This window comes from Pundamilia nyererei, unplaced genomic scaffold (assembly GCF_000239375.1).
Source record: "Pundamilia nyererei isolate P.nyererei 1_Seehausen unplaced genomic scaffold, PunNye1.0 scaffold00105, whole genome shotgun sequence".
Taxonomy (NCBI): Eukaryota; Metazoa; Chordata; class Actinopteri; order Cichliformes; family Cichlidae; genus Pundamilia; species Pundamilia nyererei.
The window spans coordinates 351,747-374,575 of NW_005187506.1; the positions used below are offsets into that span (position 1 = coordinate 351,747).

Here is a 22,829-nt window from a genome sequence, read left to right on the forward strand (position 1 = left end):
TTTTCAGAAATCTCTCAGTCAGAACATGCTATATCATGTTTAGGTGGAAGCTAGCGAGCTAACTTCCTGTTAACTTCCTGCTAACTTCTACCTTCGTTAAATGTAATAAATTCTGTTTTCATGGATGCCTGGATGTTAAACTTGATTGTTACACCTGGTAAAGCAGCAACACTGATCATTTTAGTAAAGATCATCTCAGTGATGCTGCAGTGTTCGTTTGACTTTGGGACCTGAAACGGGTGGAGTTTAGGACCCAGATTCCTCTGCGAGGCTCCTGACTACAGTAGCCGTAATGCTTCAACAATCCATCAAGCGGTGCGGCTTCGTAGCTTAGCAAAGTCGCATTAAAACAGTTTTGACAGATGTTTGAGCGCCGTATACCACATAAAATCGGTTCGAGGTCAGTAAACACAACCAGAATTCATACATAAGGCACACTGACGATTTTTGAGGAAATTAAATGATTTATGCCTTATAGAGAGGAAAATGTCAGTGTCATGGAAACGTATGCACAATTTGAAAAACACTGATAACAAAGATAATGTTAAAACAGACGAATGCAAAGTCTACCATCACAGTTATTGCTACATAAAGTGAATGAACGTTTTTGCACGGTGTCAGCACACATCAGACGTTTGGAGTTCATTTCATTGCTTTTCATGTTTATTTCATTTCTTCCCGAAACTTTCTTCTGGTTTCTGCACAAACACCAGTTCTCTGCTGCTCCCCTAGTTTGCTCAGAACACGTCCACTTACAGTCGCTCCTGAAGGTTTGGAAACATCTAAATGCAGATGACACAGTTAGTTATTTTCCAAGAAAATGCAAAGCTTACATAGAATTAAAAAATTATATTTAGGAATATTTAATGTATTTAATTAACTCATTGGAACAACAATGAAATAACTGCACACACCATCTTTTTTGAAGATGAACTTCTAACTTGTTTTTTATATTGTAGATGCTGTTTTCAGCCATCAGCTGGTCACATCTCCAACACTCCTGTTATTATCCAAATCATTTCTTGTGGAGCTTTCAGGACAATTATTGTCAGACCAGAATCATCCGGATGTTTTTCAGGCTCCCTGCTTCACTGCATCCATTATAAATAAAGAAATGAACACTACATTGAAGAGCCACACCTGAGCAGTAATTTGAAGACGAGTGTGGGAGAAACAGTCCTTTTAACACCGACTGCTCAAACTGTAAGGGTGCAAAAAAATAATTGGACGGATACAAACAGGAAGCAGATGAACCGTCAACAGGAAAAAATCATCAGGCAGCAGAGACGACAATGATTGCTGGAAGGAGACAAAACATTAGACGCATGAAGGAGGCTTTCAGAAAGCACGGCAGGAAACAAAGACACGTCTTCATTCAGACAATCTCCCCGTGAGCACTGCTCTGGGTTTCGGTCTGAATGATGGAAATAAAAACATTGAGTCTGTCCGCTGATCTCTGAAGGACACACGGACATAAATCACTGAATAGAAAAACTTCTACGACCATTAAAACCACGGAGGAGACGAGTGGAGCCTCGAAACACCAGGAACGAGCTCCTGAGGAAGAATCCAACTCATCGAGCTTCCTGCATATGAAGCTGTTGTTACTGTTGTTACATGGAGCTACAGCAGTGCGCCTGCCACCTGCCCACAGACAGCTGCAGGCTGTTATCAGCCTGTGATGGACCTGCTGTCCAAACCTTTGACCACAGCTTATATCATATACATCAGCCAGGTTTATACACAGAACAGATTACAGGTTTTACACTTTATTAAGCGCGGTGATTACAAAGTGTCACCGACCACACAAGAAGACAAACGTCAAAATTCAAGGAGGACAAGAGGCGGGAATGTGCGAGGTATTGGCTGACAGTTACAGAGCAAAAACACAAGGGGGCGCTCTGCAGTGCAACGGCAAGGAGTCGCCCCCTGCTGGTTCTTACCAAGACTTCGCTTTTCAGTACTTGACATTTTTTTAAAGATATGATGATCGTGATTTTTCCCCAGGATGTCGTGACAGCGGTCTGTCTTGAATAAATGACAATGAAAGTGTTTAAGGCTGCGTCTACACTAATCCGGATAAATTTGAAAACGGTGTTTTCGTCTAAGAACGCTCCACGTCCACACTATCGTTTTCAATCCTTTTCATCCACACTGGAAATCTTCCTGTGCACACGTGAAACGTAGGACGATTCGACCTTTTCTTTCCTGCTCTTTGAAAAGTTGCGATGAAATGTCGAGGAAAAGCATCGACTGTTATCTGGAGCTATCTGGAGCACTTACAAACTGATATTAATCTTTATTAGGGCCGTCACAATTGAGAGCAAACGAAACTGCTGCTGTACAGTACGTCTGCCGTTTTAGTTGAATTGGTCACAAGACTGCATCACATGGCTAAAATGCGTCATCGTTTCCGAAAGGCTCCGTTCTTGCCGTCCACACTGCGACGCCAAAACAGCGTTTTCAAATGCATCCGCTTTGGAGAGCGTTTTCAAAACGCCGTCTGAGTGTGGATGGAAAGCCAAAACGGAGAGAAAAAGATGTTTTCAAACGTATTAGTGTGAATGAAGCAAATGAAGGTGCGACACAGCTGACTGTGAATCACAAAAGCAATCGCAGATCTGCTCCTGAGCCGCTGCACGTTTATCAAATCTGCAGATCTGCGAGGTCAGATGGATTTTACACAGACTGAGACCCGGAGATGAAATTTAAAGTGAAACAAACAGCAGCTGCAAGGGAGAAATTTCCCCAAGAGCTCCCGGAGGCAGATATCGGCGAGCGTTGGTCCTCTCGCTGCGAGCTGCCAGTTCAGAGTTCGGTATTAAGGAGCCGTTATTCGGTCAGCACTCTGGAAAACAAATACCTGGCAGCGTTTGTCTTCACAGGCCTGCTGACTCAGAGAATAACAGGAAAGCTTCCTCACGTGTGCACTTCACTTTTCATTTGTTTCAGTTATCGCTTCACACAGATGAGCATCTGCAGGCCGGCACTCATTTAATCTTAATTAAAGCTGCATCACGTGAGGGGCTGGTCGGCCCGATGAGGTCGAGCTGCAGCTCTGAGTCTGATGAATCTGCAAACATGTGAAGTTGAAACGTGCAGAGCGTCACACGCGGTAGAAACACGTTTCCAGCTCGTTTCATCATCCCAAGCACAAATAAAGACGCTCCGTCGGCTAACGTCAGACGTCTGTGTGTGTGTTACTCTGCACAGCTTAATTAATAAACACGCCTCTTTATTAGGAACAGATGCCACAAACATCTGCTTCACAGTTTATAATAAACAAACCTCTGCATGTGACGACTTTCTGAAGGATAGCTCATTAAACCCGGCAAACATCGGAATCTCTGGAAGTTCACAGTCCAGCAGAATCAGCCCACAGTCACACTATGGGGAGCGTGGTTGTCGCCGTGGTAACGATCGGTTTGAAGATGGCTACCCGGTCTGAGACCACTTGCGGTCAACTGCTGTCTTCAAAGTGACTTGGATTCCCCAAGATGGCGACAAAACAGCGATAAGATCCATCAGTGACTGAACGGGTTGTTTACATGTTTGAAATAAATTACCAATCAATCAATCAATCAATCAAAACGGGTCACGCTGTCTGTCTGATGAGACGGCGAGTAACTGTGACGTTAACATGAACTACTACATAGAAGCAGGATACACAGACAGCACAGGCAAACCTTCACCAGTCTGAGAGCGACTGGAGTCCATGTCGGACCCTCTGGGTGACCAGTTAGTCCCACACAGTCGGTCACTGAAAGCAGGAAAGATCAACGTGCTGACGGACTGTCCTGCTCCCTGTGACTGAGCCAATACTAACACTCATCGTCAAGAGTGAGAGAGTTTGGGAGTTTTAGACGTTGTTCGCATCAGGAGCCACGCCGACAGGAAGCAGATGTTCCTCCAGCGGTGAGACGCTCAGCTGTGGGTTTAACAGCCTAAATCTATCAGCAGGTTATGGAAAAACACTTTTACTGAACACGTCAGGGATCTGTGGCAGTTTGTTGGTGACTTTCATGAAATCATGAAAACTTTTGCTTCCAATTATGTGTCGCTATGAATTATGGGAGGTAGAGGAGGAACTGAAGCATGCGTGCTACGAGACGTCAGCTTCCTGCGTCGGGCTCTGACCTCCCTGCTTTGTGTTTATGGAGTTCAGCTGTGTTTCATTCCCCACCGTGTCCGGTTTCCCATCGGCCCTCAGTGTGTGTGTGTGTGTGTGTGTGTGTGTGTGTGTGTGTGTGTGTGAGCACAGTGCTGTTTCTGGGACTTTAGTTTGGAAGCTCGTTACTGGTTTAAACTCTGCAGTCCACACAGTGAGCAGTGATCCTGCTGCTAATCAGGGCCGACACGACAGGAAGCTCCGGCGATCGATACTCGCTGGATTATTCACTAATCTGCAGATAACACACACACACACACACACACACACACACACACACACACTGAGCTAATTTTATGGTCTGCTTGATAAATTTAATCCGGTTCACAGGAGTAAGTGATCCCGATGCTCCTCACAGAGTATCTGAATCACTGTTTCAGGTTTTAATATTTTTGCTAATGAGTTCGTCTCTTTACTTGAAACTATTTTTAGAGGCTGTTTAAATGTTTCTCTGTTGGAACAGAGGAATTAGCAGCTTTGGGATGCAGTTTTTCTCAGATGCTGCTCATTAGTGCAGAAGTCTCACTTGTGTTTGCTGAAAGCAGCGCGCTGACTCAGTGTTAAAGTTGGATGAATGAGAGAGTTTCTTAGCGATGCACAGAGAGCCGAGCGTGGAGGAAACCCGAAAACAAACGTCTGCAACGAGGAGCAGCGTCTCATTTCACAGGTTTCTAATCTTTAAGGAGGTTTGATCTTCATCACCAAAACATTCAGCTGGTTACAAACATCATGAGAGCAGCCATGTCCGACAGCGAGAGCAGCACGCCAGCCTCAGGCCAGGATTCAGTCAGCAGCAGCCAGTGGGCGGGGCCAGCTGTTGGTGCCGGCTCCACACAGACCTGAAACAGAAGTATCTCTGCCCCCAAAACACCTCTCAGACTCGGGGGCCCAGGACCAGAAACCTGCTCCTGCTGAAGGTGGAGGCAACATACACCACCAGGCTACAGAGGAGGACGTGCTTACAGCAAATGATCCCGTTGAGCGTCACTAATTGCACGTCATGTGACAGGAAGAGGAAGTGTATGGATCAAGGATAAAGTGAGTGTTAAGCTGCAGACGCTCACACTAACGTCTGCTGTGTGGCTCCTGCACTGTAACGCTGCTGCCGGCACCTCGTGGTTAGACACAGGCAGGACCAGGAACAGCAGCTCACTGCAACACCACCCGCAAGCTCCCAGCATCAGTCACACATTCAGGATTTGTTCTATATCAGCTTCTATATATTTCCTAAATATAGTGACACGACTCTGACATCCTGCAGACCTCTCTGCTCACAGCACTGAGAGGCTGCTCATTCCCGCTGATTGCTGTATTCTCTTTGAAGCCAGGAGGCTGTGGGAGATTAAGCCTGAGAGGAGGCGGCTGTGCAGATGAAGAGGGCGAGTTCTGCTCGGGTGACACCGGACGACCGCTGTGCCGTTCATTTCATCTGAACGCCGTTCAAAAGCCAGCGCAGATCGATGACCCGGGCTCGATCCATTTAGAAACATTGGGAAACTGTTTGGTGTTAAAGACGCTCCCCGTCAGCGCCGCGTCCTTTAATAATCCGCTAAAAAACGCAGAGCATAAATGTCAGGACGCATCCTAACCGGTGGGCTGTGAAGAGCCATCAGATGGCTGCAAATGTCAGCGAGATTATTCAGAGAGCAATCAGCGGCGCCACGCGCTCTAATGAACTCCGCTCCAGCTCCTCTGACTCAACAGTTTGTTCGGCTTCTTCAGTGTTTGCAGGACGAGTGTCTGACGGCGCCTCCAGCACACGGTTAGTAAAAGCAGGGTCGAGTGTGTCGCGAGCCCAGAGAAACCAACCTGCTGCAGGCCACAACAGTCCACAGTTGTCTGAGCACGCCGTTTCCAGGCGACAGGTGGTAGGAGCCCATTGGTCAGGTTCGGCATGTTTTACCTTTGTTGGATTTTTAGGCTAAACTACACCTGAGTCTGTGTGAGGAGTCAGAAAGCAACCTGGAATCTCCGAAACTGCTTCTGACGAGCGAAACCTTCATCCTGCAGCCCAAAGAGACGACCTCAGCATCACGCCAAACGCCCGCCCTAACGGCAGCAAATGAACCTTCGTGAGTTTTACGCCCTCATCACAACACCGCTCTGATTGGACGCCTGTCTTAAATGCAGAAGCGTAAAAACAACGCTTTAATCCCACCCCTGACCCCCACCTTACAGCTTATTACGAGCTCGTGCAGACCTTACCCGCCTCTCTGGAGAGCTGCATGAAGGCATCCACGCCCTTCTCGCCGTAACTACCCTCTGACGCCACCGTGGAGACGTAGTTCCAGCCCATGGTCTTGACGATGTCCACCATGGCCTGAGCCTGGAAGCTGTCCGGAGGGACCACCCGAGAGAAGAAGTCGTACCGCCGGTCGTCGCTCAGCTCTGGCGCCGTGGAGGCGTAGCTGATCTGAGGGATCTGCAGGAGGAGAGTGGAAGGAAACAGGGGATGTTAGGAGGGGAGCGTGGAGGTGACGCAGAAGGATTCTTCAGGAATGACTGGACAGGTGATTATTATAAACATCTGCATGATGGCGAGATGAGTCTGCAGCATGAACCAAAACAACACGAGCGCACGCTGAACATAAAAACAGGCCAGATGTTCACGTGTCATCTCGAAAAACGACTTCATGTAAGCTTCAACCTGACGCCGTCATGTGATCACTTATGGCGTGAGCTTTTCCTGTTGCTCTGATGATAAGATGGTGTGACCGTGTTTGACTGTTCCCTTATAAATGATTACATATATGTGTATTTATCTGGTGGTGAATTATAAAGTAAATTCATGCTTTTCTTAACATTTTATGGTGTATATGTCACATTGTGATAATTATATATATGTAAATAAGAGTTATAAAACCACTTTTACCACATTTTATTACTGTTACAATATTCAAAGCTTTTATTAACATGTTTAGATGTTTTCACGAGCTTTTAGGACCTTCTGCTGCTCGGCTGTTCATCAGCCTGAGCTGCAGGTTAACGAGGTCTCATTAATATTAACGCTGATTGGTTCTGTTGTTCAGCCGCTAATAAAAACTGGAGTTATTGATCGTTTTTGTACTGAAGAAGTCTGAACAGGAGTCATGAACATGAGGTGCTGAGGTGAGCAGAACGAGGCGCTGAACACGTTTGTTTTACGGCTCAAATGGATTGGATGGCATTTATATAGCACTTTACAATGCCACTATTCATTCACTCTCACAGTCACTCACTGGTGGAGGCAGCTACAGGTGTAGCCACAGCTGCCCTGGAGCAGACTGACAGAAGCCAGGCTGCCATATCGCACCATCGGCCCCTCTGACCAACACCAGTAGGCGGTAGGTGAAGTGTCTTGCCCAAGGACACAACGACCAGGACAGAGAGCCCAGGGATCGAACCGGTGACCTTCCGGTTACAAGGCCCAGAATAAGACAAAGAAGGATTATTATGAAGTGTGAATCGCTTTGTATGGATCACATCAACATGACTGGACTTCCTGTGGACTTCCTCTTCGCCCCCTGCCGGCTTCAATAAAACTCGGCCAGCATTGATCTGAGACGGCGAGGTGAGCTGGGAGGCGAGGACGGTCCACGCCTCTGAGGCAAGGAGAGAGATGACGGGAGAGCTGAAGCATCGATCGGCAGCCCTGACAGGAAAACGAAACAGCCAATCAGAGGCAGCGATGATCCGACACGCTGGCATTCCCATCTGACATTAATGCGCCGTGACGACGGCAGAGGACTCGGATTTACTGACCTTCTGCTCGTCACTGATGTCTATTAACGAGCGCTTGTGTGGGAGGACGGCGCCGCTGCAAGCCTCCGTGTGAGACCTGAACCTCCAGGGGGTCAGAGGTCAAAACAAACAGGCGGCGGAGACCCCAGATGGAGGTTTCCATGAATGTATCAGAAGAAGAAGCTGAATTTGATCTTTGCCTCATATAAAAATAAGACATTTATGAGCATGTGAGATTTGTGAGCGCGCTCCGTCTGCACGCCGTCCGGCCCGTCCAGAGTTTCTAATTAAAAACGGGGCAGCGCTGAACATGAATTAGATCCATTAAACACTGTTTGAGTGTGAGAGCGTCACCATCTCCTCGCTGTTCTGGCGTCTCTGACAGATTCCTTCACCCTCCATTATTACCCAGCGGGCCGCATCTGCTGCAGCGGCGGCTCTCTGAACTGAATCGGCACATTGGACGTGCTGGAGAGCGTCATCGTGCAGACGCAGAGGGATTTCTCTCTGAGCGGCGTGCTCATCCTCAGCAGATCAAACCGAATCTAAAATGATGTGTTTCATGTCAGCGTGTTCAGACTGACCATTTCAGCGTTTTATTCTGAGAGTCACACGCCGAGGATCTTCATCTCCTCCAGAGTCTCACATCTCTGCTGCTTGTAAAAGTAACTGAATCCTGTGTGAGCAGCTCGCCCTCGCCGTGGACGTGCAGACAGCTGTCAGTGGATCAGTGCGATGCTCCGGGAAGCCCTGCACCGATCCTCAGCACATCACTCGTCAACAAAATAAAACCACACACACAACAACAGCTGGCACCAACGCAGTCGTCCAATCAGCAAGCCCGACTCGTTAGGTTTCTGTCATGGTGCGGGGCGGAGCCGCTGCATCTCCTCGTAGTGGCGACGCCTGTGAGTAATCAGCGGTCACAGTCGTTGAGATCGTCGGCTCACCACAGCGAAGGCCGTCATGGTCAAAGTGTTTTAGTCACTGCTGCTCTGGTGTCGGCCATGTTTCTCTCTGCTCACAGTAACACTTTGAACATTTGTTAGTTTTGTCGGTTTCCCCTCTGATCAGTCTGTACGGTTTTTGTCATCTTGACCAAAAGCCAATGATTAAAGACTAAAACTGTGTTGTTGGAAAGTTCCTCAGCAGAGTCCCTGCATGACAAACACACCACATCACTCAAATCCTTCTGTGACTGACAGAAAAATCCTCTGCAGCCTCTCGGCAAACAGAGAAGGGCCTCAAATAAACTGAGACCCGGAACAAACACAGGAAGTCAAAAGCTCGCGACGCGCTAATGAACAGAGCTGCTGTATTTCAGGCTAAAACCAGGCGACATGTTTCCCTGAGCTGCAGCAGCGAGATAACACAGTCCTCACTCACAGGTCTCAACAGGATGTGCCGTGCCTGTGATAACAGCACATTTAGAGGGTAAAACAGATGATATTCTCCCTGAAAATAAAACAATCCATCCTTCTGAATTGGGCCCAGCGGGCTCCTGTAGCCAGCCGTTTGTGTTTTAAAGACTGTGGCTGAAGGATATGATCTTTACTTAAGGCCCAGAGCGGCGACGCTGGAACCCCGTCGAGGGTCTCAGAGATAATTTGATCTGACGGCTAATTTCCACGAATCACTGGGAACATCTCGTATCCACTCAAAATCCAGCTGACGATAAAAATGCCTCTGCTTTCTCCACTACATGATTCCACTTCCTGTTCACATTTCATTTCAATGTTATTTACACAACGCCAAATCACAACAACAGTCGCCTCAGGGTGCTTTATACTGTAAGGTCGACCCTGCAATAACACATACAGAGAAAAACCCAACAATCATATGACCCCCTATGAGCAGCACTTTGGCGACAGCGGGAAGGAAAAACTCCCTTTTAACAGGAAGAAACCTCCAGAACCAGGCTCAGGGAGGGGCGGGGCCATCTGCTGTGATTGGTTGGGGTGAGAGAAGGAAGACAAGATAAAGACATACTGTGGAAGAGAGACAGAGGTTAATAACAGATATGATTCAATGCAGAGAGGTCTGTTAACACATGGTGAGTGAAGAAGAAACACCCAATGCATTATGGGAATCCCCCGGCAGCCTACGTCTATTGCAGCATAACTAAGGGAGGAGTCAGGGTCACCTGGTCCAGCCCTAACTATATGCTTTAGCAAAAAGGAAAGTTTGAAGCCTAATCTTGAAAGCAGAGAGGAAGAACAGCTGCAGCCATGTTGGTCACAGCTCAGTTATTTCAGTATCAAAGAGCTGTTACTGTGCTGAGGGGCTGTCAGTGTCACGCAGTCCCTGGAAGTTTGCCTTTAAATCCCTGTAAACAGTTGCTTACAGCACACTGCAGCATAGCAACATAATCCTAAAACACAGCTGCTAAATCCACCGACCTTTGACCTCTGATGAAATGAGAAAGCCAGTCTACTTCCAGGGTTTAGCTTTCTTTATTCAGTCTCAGACCTTTAATGCAGACGCGTCCATGTTTGTGCTCATAGCTGTCTGACATGCAATGACACAAACACACGACAAACACACGTAACACAACACAAGACATAAAATTTACAAAGAGCAGAGCGAGGAGGACAACAAAAAGACCTCCAGGTCTATAATTGCTGAGCACCAGGTCACCATAGTGGTATATACAAAAGGTAGCCCCTCCCCTAATCAGCTAACGTGGATTTTAAGAGGCTAACTGTAAGAACTGCGGCCAATCAGACCCTATATATTTTGACTTTTCAAAATAAAAGTCCCTCCTTCTGTTTTCTCTGCACAAACTTGGGTTAACTACACGTCTGCTGCAAAGACAGTTATTTCCATGTCACTTCACATCTCTTCTTATCCGTTGCTCTACCCGAGGCGTATGAGGCCCGTGCACACGTTCGTGCACACGTTCGTGCACACGTTCGTGCACACGTTCGTGCACATGTATCACATGTGGGAGGAGAGGCGGTGCAGTCGCCCCTCTGTGAGTGAATCAGAGGTGGAGAACGAGAAACGCTGCCTCCTAATCACACTTAATTACAATGACCCTGCTCGCCTACGGTGCAGCAATCACAGATTTCATTACAGCCGCTCATTTTGTGCGATCAGGCAACACACACACACACACACACACGGGACCGTGCACGCATTCATCAACACACTGTTTCTTCCAGCCTGCTGACGGACGGCTAAATGAAGCAGAAACAACGAGCTGCAGAACACTTTCACTTCCTGACTCACTGTGTGTGTCTGTGTGTGAGCACTGTTATTATCACTTTATTTGTAAACCATCAGCATTCAGCTTGACTGTGATTCACCTCCAGCAGGAGTCTGACAGACCGACTGACTCAGCCTCCATCCCTTCATCCTCCTCTTCCTCTCCCTCCTCTAATCTTCCTCGCCCCTCTCTGTTTCTTGCCGGTTCTCCGCCTGCTGGCTTTTTTAAGTCCTCATCAGCGAGGATCTAATTTGGCGCCATAAAAACGTGGATGAAAGTGGAGCAGCGGGTGAAGGCGCTGACATTTCTCTGATTAAGTAGGCCGGCGAGGTGGAAGCGGGGTACCTGCGCCACACGGTTTATGAGCCTCATCCTACAGACCAGAGAGTGCGTTTGAAACCGTTTAACACCGCGCTGCGTGTGCCGCCGTTATCACACCAACCCAAGCTAATGTTAGACCAAAACGAGACACAAAGACACACAACAGGACTGCAAAGAGCCAAAACACAAGTCACTAGAGATGAAAACAACCAGCAGCAGCTACAACTACAAGAAGAATCCATGTTGGCGTGCATCTCATCTGGTGATGTTACCGATTACCGGACTCTAAGTTAACGTTAGCGTGTGTGGCTCGATGGCGGGAGCAGGAGAGCGGCGGTGGGCGGCGACATCGGCCCACGGGCTGTTGAAGGTGAGCGAGGTCTCGGCTCCAAACGTGTTTAATTCATGAAACACGTAACCCGGCACTTATTTAAATGTAACTGATTAATTCATGCAAAGACACACACTCCTCAGATGCTTTCACATTAAAAGCCTCGTTCCACACAGCGGCCCATTAAGTCCGGTCAGGACTCGTGCTTGCATAATTCATCAGGCATGCTCCTCTCTTTAATCTCATGCTGTTAATTCGTTTGTCCTACTGCGCCCTCCATCCTCACCTCGCTGTCACCTACAACCGAAGAGGAGGAGGAGGTGGGTCATTAGAAGAAGAATATTCTGGAGGAGAGGGATGCGAGGCGAGCCGTCCGCGGCCGCTGAAATAATGACCTCGCTGCCAATTAAATTTTCAGTGACCTCACCTAATTGAATGGTACACTTCCAGCCGAGCTCAGCCCAGCTGACGGCTGAGAGGAAGGCTTCAGCACCTCAGAGGGTCCACATCAGGACGCCGCGGCCCGGAGCCTGAACATCATCCACTGACAGTCTGACACCAGGAGTCTGCTCACAGGTAAACGGGAACTTTCAAAATAAGGGCGAGGCGATCATGGAAACACGGGAACATGACGAGATGCAATAAAAATGTCTAAGCAAACTTTGAGCGTCTTCATTGTTTGGGTGCGGTCACGTCCGAGATCCGGTTCCACCCCCGCTGAAGCGGCTCTCTGGTCATTTTGTCATTTTTATCGTTTCTATTTGTGTGTTTAGGGTTTTTCCTGATTCAGAGCAGTTTGTGCCGACTCATAAATAAGTCTGAAGCATCTCTGATTCATGACGTTCTTGCTGATATCATCGAATCATCATCATCGAATCTGAGCTTCACCTGATTATTTCTGCTGCTCTGAGTTTCGGGGGCGTGGCTGAACAGATGAGACACAGGTACGACTCGGCACGTGTTTTAGGTGAAACACGAGCTCACTGATGACTTTAATGTTCCCTCGGCTCTCTCTGCCTTACTCCACCCCCTCAGCCTCTCCTCCCGTCTGAACATCTTTCTGCCAAACCCGAGCGCTCGACTCCTCGCCGCCTGCCCAGAGCCCATTCAGCAATCACGGACAAACGGCCGCTCGTTCATTCATCTTGTTTTCGCCGCTCGGGCAGGCTGCACTCAGCCTCGCTCTGCTAAAAGCAGCAGTCAAACACTTGAGCGTGAGTGGACGAGCTCCAGCCTCTCGGTATCGCTCTCTCACACAAACGCCCCTCGCCGCGGCGTCCAGCTCTCTGCAGCCCTTTCTAAATGTCGCTGGGCTCGGCGCCGGGCGTGTTTCACAGAGATAGCTGCTCCTCGCAGCAATGAATCCGCCCTCAGTGGCTCGCCTCACTCGACAGGCGAGCTCCAAGGACACATTAAGCTGGTACCGTGCCTGTCGCCGCTTATTACACCCCAGCCCGCCGCAGGTTCACGAGTGATGGAACGGGGCTGAGAAACGTGGGTCTGAAATGAGACGATGCAAGACACAGTTCTCTGTCGTTTCTCTCTTAGCACAGTTTCTAATACAGAGCGTGAATCCCCGCGCTCGCCATCCGCCCCGAGGACACGCCCCAGACCAAACTTCTTCCAGTCTGCTTGCTCATTCCGACCTCATCAAGCACAAAGGAGTCCAAATCCTCCTCAGTCCTAAAATCAATCAAAGCCTGAGGCATCCAAACTCTTTCAGCTCCAGTGAAGCGATCCGTGTGCCTGCTCTGCAGGAGGGGGCGGGGTTAGTGAAGCTGGGCCAGCTGGCACATAATACCTGTTGGAGAAGGACGAGAACGACCACGGAAGAGCTTTGGGCCTCGTCCACGCAGAAGACGAACGCAGCGTCACAGCAGCAGGATGCAAGCTGTTTGTGTCGCTCCTTTAAAGGAAGTGCGTCGACACGCTCGCACAAGCTGGCGTTTGTGTTTCTGATAGTCATGATGTCATTCTGGTGAGAACTGCAGCTCATTGTGGTTCAGAACAAACCTGCAAAGTCTTTGCACAAACGAGCTCGCCACGCTCGCCCTCCCGGGTCATCTGTCGCACGCGCTCACATTGAGTAACTGAAGGAAACTAAAACAAATACAGAAGATGATGAAGCCTCTGCCTTCACCGTGATGCTTCTGCGTGCTTTCATTTTCAGAGGTCGACCGGTGTTCTCACCCTTTCCACGTTTGGCAGCTGAAGTTTGTGTTTATCAGGAAGCAGCGTGTCTGCGAGGCGAGGCAGCAGCTGGGCCTCTCCTTCATGTTCAAAAACACAGATTTAATATTAATACCACCCACCGGGTCCACCTGGTGTGCTGTCAGGAACGAAAACATTAGCTAACCATTAATTCAACAAACTAATTACCTCATTAGCGGCCCCATTAATACTTTTAATTTATCACGGAGACGATGAGGAGGGCGAGCGACAGGCCAGTGAGGAGGGTCGTCCTCAGAGGAGGCGGGACTCATCGATCATTTACTTAAATCTGAATCGGTGTGGAGCGCCCCACGATCACACGCGACATCGATCCTGCACACGTTCAAAAATCTGCAAAGTGTCAAAGTAATAACACACGGCGTGATGGAGGCGGAGTCACCGGGCCGCTCCTGACCATGAGGATGCCTTAAAAAGCAGAAGCCCACAAACTGATCCCCCTCAAGTCGCTCTCTCTCTTTGTGCCGAGCTGAAGGCCAACGAGACACGAAGCAGCCCGCTGAGAGGCTGCGGGGGCGACAGTTGAGATATGCGCGGCTAACAGGAAGTCTCCTGGCGTCGTGAGAATGAAGACGGCGTTCAGATCAACCTTCGAGCCCAACAAGCTCGCGCTGAACGACCCGCTTCCTCTCCCAGCAGGGCAGAAGCAGCTCAAAGTGAAGGCTGCCGGCTCGCCCGCAGCCACTTTCCTCCATCCCAGGGAATTCCAGGCCTTTGTTCTCCCCGCTCATCACAGCGCGGGGAGGCGGAGGACGAGGGATGCTAAAAGAGGAGAGCGGTGGGTGGATGTGTGAGCTGGCTGAAGATGGAAGACGTGGTGCTCTCTGATCTCCTCCGCTCCCTCCATCTCTCTTGGACGCCTGCTTTGGCTCCACTCCTGTGGAAGCAGGACGAGGCTTGGCAGCATCGCGGCCCGGGATTGGCTCTAAAGTGGCGCTAATATGCTAATTCCTTGCAGTTAAATGAGGAATGTCCCGGTGGAAGCTCGGGAAAGATGCTGAGCTCCAACTGATCTATTTATACCAGCAGAGAGGAGCAGGTGGAGACGAAGACGAACTGCTGCATCCACCGAATGCACTCATAATAATACCAGCCGATGAATGTGAGCGGATCGGCTCATAGAGAGAAGGTTACTGGACCGGGAGTCTCAACCTTCAGGGGGAGAGGACGTGTCTCACAGCCCTCTGCAGGACTCGAGCTCCTCAAAACATCAAAGTCATGGAAAAAAGTGCATGGATGTGACGGACGCACATGAAAAAAACCGACTTTTATTTCTCTTTCTATGTGCTGTTTTCATAAAAAGCAGCCCTTTGTGGCTTTAGTCAAGTCGTTGACTACCAACAAATATGTGCATCCATTCAGTCATTCATGATTTGACTGGTCGCTGGTTTCTCTTAATGATCTTAACTTCATGTACTAATGACGCCTGCGTGGCGAGTTAATCGCCGACAGCACCGTTTGTCACGAGCGTCGGATGAACCGCGGCCGCGTCAGGTCACTTTTATCGATTTCTCCTCTTTAGGCTTCACTGATCCTGACCTGTGACAGCAGCACAGAGCAAACTGTCCGCATCGCTGACACGACGGCAACGCTACCCGAGACAGACTACGAGACGTTTTCACACAAGTATTTGGACAGATTTGTGGTTCTTCAGGCTCACGCTGTCCATTTACTGTCACAAGCTGAACTTGTTTCTCAGTTTTTTGTCTCAGCGCTGAACAAACCGTTCAGATATATGATATATTATGTACCAAGCAGCTACATAAGTGTGGTTTGTGCTAATCCAATAAAACGGCGCCCTGCATGAGGTAGTCTAATGGTTTAAACCCACCTGAGCTGTGTGTGGGAAATCCTCTCAAACGTTTACTCAGAGTCGGTGAAACTTTAATCCACCTGTGAGTTTCCACACCTCTCACTGCTGTCCATGTGTGACTGTTCCCCGACAGCACGCTTTCCCGCTGCTGGAGTTAATTGGACAGTTTCATTAGCAGGATGCGTCTCCTCGCTGCAGCTCTGATAGCGCGATGCTTCTACGACAGCTCACCTGGACAGAGAGCAGGTGTTTCCCAGGAATGCGTCGCCTCAGCATTAATCACTCGGCAGGCCGCGGAGCGCCGAGGTGGTGCATTAACAAGCAGCTAAATGTGATTCCCGCTCCGCGCCTGCATTTATTAGACCGGATCGAGGGTGGAGGTCAGTTTGTTTGTGAGGGGCCCTGACACGACGAGGCCACCTGTACGTTTTAATGAGCCGAGGGTGAACACATTTCCATAAGACTGCTTATTAATCCGTCTCCTCCACATTTACTTTACAGCCGGGGAGGAACAACCTCCAGTCTGAAACGTGCTACCGTCAACATGCAGAGCGAGAGGAGGGGCCTCAGCCATCACACAGGCTTCGTCCTGCTCACAGGGACGGAGAAACACACCAGGATACCAGGAACACTGTTTACTCAAGAACAACAAATGCTCACAAACACACACACAGACGTCTAAAAACAGCGCCCGTGTTACACCTGAGCAGACCTTCAGGTGAGGCAGAGGCTCAGGTGAAGCCTGACCCCACAGGTCAGAGTCGGGCTCCAGGAGTTCGTCTGATAATTTAAAGCTAATTTACCATCATCACCATCATCAGCGTCGTCGTCTTCAGCTCACTTCTTTAAATGTGGGATAACAAGCAGACCTGCGTTCTTTAACCCCGCCTCTCCTGTTACCACGGCGTCCAGCAAACACAGACTCTAACCGTGTTACTGAGAGCGACTATCCGATCTCAGCGGCTATAAATTTTATATCAGGCTGTAAATGGAAAACCTGCCGAGCCAGTGTGAGAGCAGCTGCACACAGGAGGAGGGGCACGCACAGCAGACGCACCAATCATCTGAATATCAATCATCACGTCGCACAGGAGCAGCAACGATCTGCCGCAACGCCGCCTGCACACGCTCGTTTAGGACGACCTCTCATTCATTCAGCGCGTTGCCGCGCCGACACTCAGCCGCCCTGCAGCCGCCCTGCAGCCGCCCTGCAGCCGCTCGGTCTGTTAGCACGGTAACCACCTGTCGGTCAGAGAGGCCACGCCCCTAATAATAATAATTCAATATAACTGAAACAGGTGAGTTGTAGATAGATGTAAATCTGTGCCTTTCTCGAGGTTGCTGCCTCGAGCTTGGGGATATTTTTCCACACTTCTTGTGTAGAAATGTGCCGTGGGTGGAGCAGACTGAGCACGCAGTAAATTTCTCCTCTTCTTTCTGCAGCTCGATGGGAGAAGCTGAGCACTTCCTGCAGCTGCTCGGAGGTTTGCAGAGGAGCTCCCTAACCCTCCGAGCCCCCCGAGCCGATCCTCAGGAGCCTCTGACCCGCGGACTCTTTGCTTTGCGTCGTGGGCGAGGAGAAAGCTGAGAGTCTTAATGTTGAGAGAAGTTCAGATCAGCCCGGAGCAGCATGCAGGCTGCAGCAGGAGGGAAAAGACGACCCCACGAAAACCACGGTGACTGGAACACGAGGAGACGCCAGCGAGCCTCCACGCCACACATCTACAAGAATGAACCTTCATGTCATTGACGCCGTTGCCTCATTTCTTCTTAAGTGTAATTAGATGCATCTGAACAGGAAACGTTATGAAATGACATGTTATGACATCATCACTTCATGGTCAGGAGACCGGCTGAGTCACGAGGAAACCTCCCAGAAATCACAGACAGTCACGCTCCAGTTAGAACCAGGACAGGAAGTGAGCATTGATTTCCTGCTCTGAGCTGTGAGGCCCTGATGCTGGTGGAAGTGTGCGCACTCCGGCGGTTAATCGTCTCCGTCTCCGAGATCAGGGACGGATCAGCTGATCCAGCATCGGCTGTGTTTTCACGGTCTGCGTGGCAGATGTCGGCTCATAAATATCTAACCGGCGAGGCGGCGCTGGTCCGTCTGCTCAGATTGAATCTGTAAGGCTCTCACAATCGCAGGTAATTTATGGCGAGCCTCGGCCCGACGCTCGCCTGTCAGCTCTGAACACGTCTCGTGTTGGCCATTTTCTCTGCTTCAGCCTGAGCTGCAAGGATTTGCCAGGAGAGCCTGCAGCTACTGCTAACGACTGCTGCTGCAGCCCGACTCGGGGGGAGGAGGAGGGCAGGGTGCTGGTCTTCATCACTTATCGAGCTGATTGGTCCAGGAAGTCCCGCCCTCTCCTCCTGACTTGATTCAACTTCCTGCTAACCCCACTGATGAGAACAGAGAGGCGTGTCCTCAGTCACCCAGACAGTGATCGTGTCGCATTTTCCCCCGTGGACAAAAACACGACAGGTTACAAACACAAAAGTTCAAAGTTCAAAGAGCAGAAACATGAAAACATTCAGCTTAAAGCTGACTCGCTCCATTTATCTGCTCCTTTATTTCTTAACACCGTTTCTACCATCTGCTATGAATGAAGTGATTTTTATAACAAAGGCGTCCACAGCTCAGTGCTGGGTTTATCAGCAGAGCCTTTCCCCACACGAGGACCATTAATTGTTTACTGGCTGTCACAGCAGGTCTGTCCCTTCCAGCCAAACCCACACTGATGGCAGCCCACTGAGAGCGCTGCTATGTGGGTTAGCGGCGGCGGTGCTGGCCAGGCAGCCCACCACAGCTAAATTATTCATCCCCCCTCTGACTGCTGCGGTGAAATGCTGGGTCAGTGCGAGAGGAGGCAAACAGCCCGAGCCAGAGGGGATGAAATGGACCAGGATACTTCCTGCAAACAATCCCCACATATACATAAGTGCTCTTTACCACCTGTCACGGGTCAGACGTGTGAACCCGCACGCTCACAGAAAAGGGCGATGGATGTGTTTCTGATGGCAGCGCACCGTCTCGCTTACTGCAGACATGTCTCAGGCCGGGTTTGGTCTCTCTGACCACCATCAGGTCCACGACGCAGCTGGAGCAGCCCCACGAGGGCCACGGGACGCCAGATTGTCCCAGCAGAGGTAAGAGCGGTGTTGACGGTTGGAGTCGTCCTGTCAGCCTGTCAGAGAGCCGCTCCAACATACGTGTCGCTGTCACGTTAATAAACACGTTAGAGCGCCGTCCCTCCGCTCTGAAGCACGACTTACAGCCTGCCAGATGGTGCTGCAGAATATTTCATCACTATTAATGTCAGCGATACATTAATGAGGACTCCTACTCGCAGCAGGTGTCGCGCGGAGACGACGCTTCATTTAAATTTGTCGTTTCCGTGTTTCACCGGATGAGAGCTTGTAAAACAAGAGGTCAGGACACCGGCGGCGCCTGAATGTGCTTTTAATGAGAGCCACGGCGTGTTTTACACAGGGACAGGACATGTTGTTTTTCACACGTCGGTCGCAGCGTGAGACGTTTTTACTGCAGCCGCTCGTCGGCCCTCAAACACACGAGTCCACATATTTATGGCTCTGTAACCTGTTCAGACAGAAATGTGTTCGTGCCGTCGCAGAGATGTTCCAGTCTTTCAAAGAAACGCAGTCTCAGCCAGCTGACTCACGCTTCTCCCAAACCCAGAAATACCCGATCGGTCGGCGTCACAGCGTTCAGCGCCTCGCTGCTAATGGGCTTAAGGGGCCGAGGAAGAGGAGAACCGAGCTTCAGTCTGCATTTATCACAGGAAAACATTCACAGCCATGCACCATTACACCTCGCCTTCTATAACACCTAAAAATGTTTGGCTTAGAACCAAATTTGGGACATTATTCAAACGCTTTGATGGACTAACAACTCAGACCAGGCGGTGTTTCATTAACAGCTTATTTTGTGACGTCTGTTATTGTGTTATTTATAGTAGAAAGCACCTCGAGTCGCTGCTGTGTTTAACTGACACTCTATTCACCACGTTTGATTCAAACTGTGGCGAGAGCAGCAAAATGATTCGCCAACCCGACGACTCCTACAGGACCGCCGGGTATTAATGTGCACGAGTCAGTGCACACGAGAGCAAACAGACGGACGCTCGAATCCAGACTGGACCTAAAGAAACGGCAGCTTCCATAAATGCTTAAACACCCTGGAATGAAAGCAGCACACCTGTGTGCACCTGTGAGACCAGGCTCTTTATTAAGGTGCTGCAGGGAACCAAAAGGCAGCAGAGCCCACACAAGGGAGGGCAACAGGAGCGCAGTCAGAGAACAGGTGCAGACGTCAGCTTTAAATAGACACAGGAGATACAGCGTGGAAACACCAGGGCACAGCTGACACTAAGACCATGACAAAGGAAATAAGACAGACGACAACTAAACGAAACAGGATCCGATATCACAGAAGGAAGCAGCGACACCGTGTTAGCAGAAACACGAAGAATCAGACAGTAAGAAACACCAGGTCACAAAGATTTACAAAACTACAAGCACAACCATAAAATGCTTTCTATGGATACAGAAGGAAACAGAAGACCCATGAAAACCCTCAGGCTGTGACGTGTTCACCAGCTGACTTTAAAGTCTTTGGTTTTTGTCCGTAGACGTATTAAAGACTCGTCACTCGCCCACCGCTTTCACCTCTTCAGCCTCTCCAATCTTGTAACAGGAGACATGTAAGAAGGTGACGCGCTTAGTTAGCATGTGGCTAACCCGTGACCCGGTTTATGCTGAGAGGTGAGCTCACGCTAACCCTGAGGTTTCTCTGGTTTGGGTCCACGGCCGGTCTTAGCTCCGGTCTCCTCACTGAAGGACGAAGCGTGACCTCTGACCTCGTTCTGATGAACCCACGCAGCCCTGCGCACAGACGTCATACCTCGACATTCACACCTGTCAACGAGAAGCAGCGCTTCAGCGTGAATCGCTGCTCTGCAGAAAGACAGCTGAAAGTAATAGCGCAGAATTACAGAATTCTGCTTCCTGCTCGTCTGCTCGAACAAAGAGACAAAGTGTTTCCACAAGACTCAAGCTTTCATCCACAATCACACCCTCCCCACTTATCCCCACGCCATCGATGCATCCTCAACAAGCTAAAGCCTGACGTGAGCGTGTGCCCATCGGAAAATCATCCGATTGTGACAAAAAAGAAGAAACATGGAGCAGAGTGACTGGAGTCAAAGAAGAGCTGCTGCAGATCCAACCCCCTGTAAACGGTCACTGCCTGCAGCGTCCTTCAGCAGGAGGCGGCTTTATGCCTCCAACACATGCACGCGACTCCCGCAGGTTTGTGCTGAGTGTCTCTCTCGTCACGCAGCAGCTTCATTTTCAGCCCCTTCAGGAACAAACAGGTGATGATGTTTAATCATGAAATCTGGTTTCAGGTTTCCTACACGTGCAGTCGCACACTGCACTTTGGCTCGATCTGTGGCTCCTCCCACAGACGTACTGAACACACGCGGGCGAACCCCCGTTTCATATTCTGATCCGCCTCCATTTTTACGACAGCAGTGAGCGGACGTGGCTGCGTAGGCTCGGCTGATGAAACTTACTCGAACTGTAACTCAGGTCGAGTGACTTCAAAAAGTGTGACACGAGAGCAAAAATGAGCTTCACGTAAAACAGAAACAGGTTTCCTCCTGCTTACTGTGCTCTGCTAACGGCTACAAGCTAAAGACGAAGCCCTGCACAGTTTGTGTACATCATTATTAATCATGCAGGTGTGGGTGTGCGTCACGCAGCCGATACACACCGACTCGAAACGAGAGCAGGAAGTGCAAAACGCTGACTGACTGATGTTTGTCGGACTGGTTTCTGCAGGCTTACTGGATTTGCTCCCACGTGTCTCTGATCCATGACGCGGACTTCCTCACAGCTGTGGAGACGCTACGAGTGAATTTAAGGACGTTTTTGTTTTTTTAATGGCGGTTTGTCGCCTTTGTTCGTCGGTTCCTTCCCAGCTCCGTGTGGAACTACCTGCATGAATAAATATTGGTGCTTGTCGCCCACCTCACCTGCACCCCTCCCCGTGTCACCACACAAAACCGTGACGCTGTGCCGGCGACCGGTTTGGCACACAGCGAATGCTGGCAGTCGGTATCGGGAGCTCAATTATGCAGCGCAGCGGCGGAAACTGAAAGGATTCTGTCATCCTGTCGGGCGAGTTTGACATCCTACGAGCGCGTGGACCTCTCCAGAAAGTACTCTGAGACGAGAAAGGACGGCTGAGAGGATTCATTCAAATGGTGGTTTAGCTCGTCTGCGTGAGGACCGAACGTCACACGATTTTAATCCACGCTGAGGTTTTAACTCGCATTCTTGTCTGTTTCCTCGGGCCTCCGCTCCGAGACGACGAGCAGCCTGAACGACTGTTTCTGCTGCAGCGGCCGTCGTTCTTTCAGACACGTGACAATTTAGTAACAGCGTGCCGACAGCGTAGTTAGTGTTATTAGTGTTCCCTCTGGTTTTTAGCTGTCTGGCAGGAGACATGGAGAAAGGTAGAAGAGGAGAAAATGATGGGCCTGGGAGGAGGAAGAGGAGGTGCTGAAGGGTGAGACAGCGAGAACACTGAGGGTTCAGTTTTTTGTGTTTCTGACACCAACAAAGACATCAAGTTAAAGTCGGAAGAGTCTGAGTCACAAGCTTTTCCTTCATCTCCCACAGAAACATCGCCGTCATTACAGCTGCTGTATAATCACATCTATGCAATAAAAACACACGTTCAAAAATCTGATTCCTGTGCAGAAACAGGAAGTCCCTGTCGCAGACGTCAGCCCCAATCAGCTGAGGCCTCAGCCTAAACCAAAGGTGATTGGGCCACAGGAGATCAGGTGACGCTACAAACGCAGCAACAAAGTGACACCAGCGTCTGCAGAAAGACGGGTTTAATAATCGGAGAGAAGCCGACCTCCATCACACCTTCATCCACGCCTCATCGGGTGGAGACGACCACTCGGCCTTACAGCACAAGAACCCAGAGCATCAAACATGCGAG

At 49.7% G+C, this 22,829-nt stretch overlaps 1 protein-coding gene across 1 annotated transcript in view; it reads right to left on the reverse strand.

Annotated features, from left to right (window-relative positions):
* The window catches only part of grm7 (glutamate metabotropic receptor 7), a 153,875-nt gene that overhangs the window by 95,699 nt on the left and 35,347 nt on the right, over nt 1-22,829 (reverse strand). Inside the window, exon 2 of the mRNA XM_013912877.1 lies at nt 6,374-6,590. Within this exon, the coding sequence (XP_013768331.1) occupies nt 6,374-6,590 (217 nt within the window). The remainder of the gene's footprint in view (nt 1-6,373; nt 6,591-22,829) is intronic.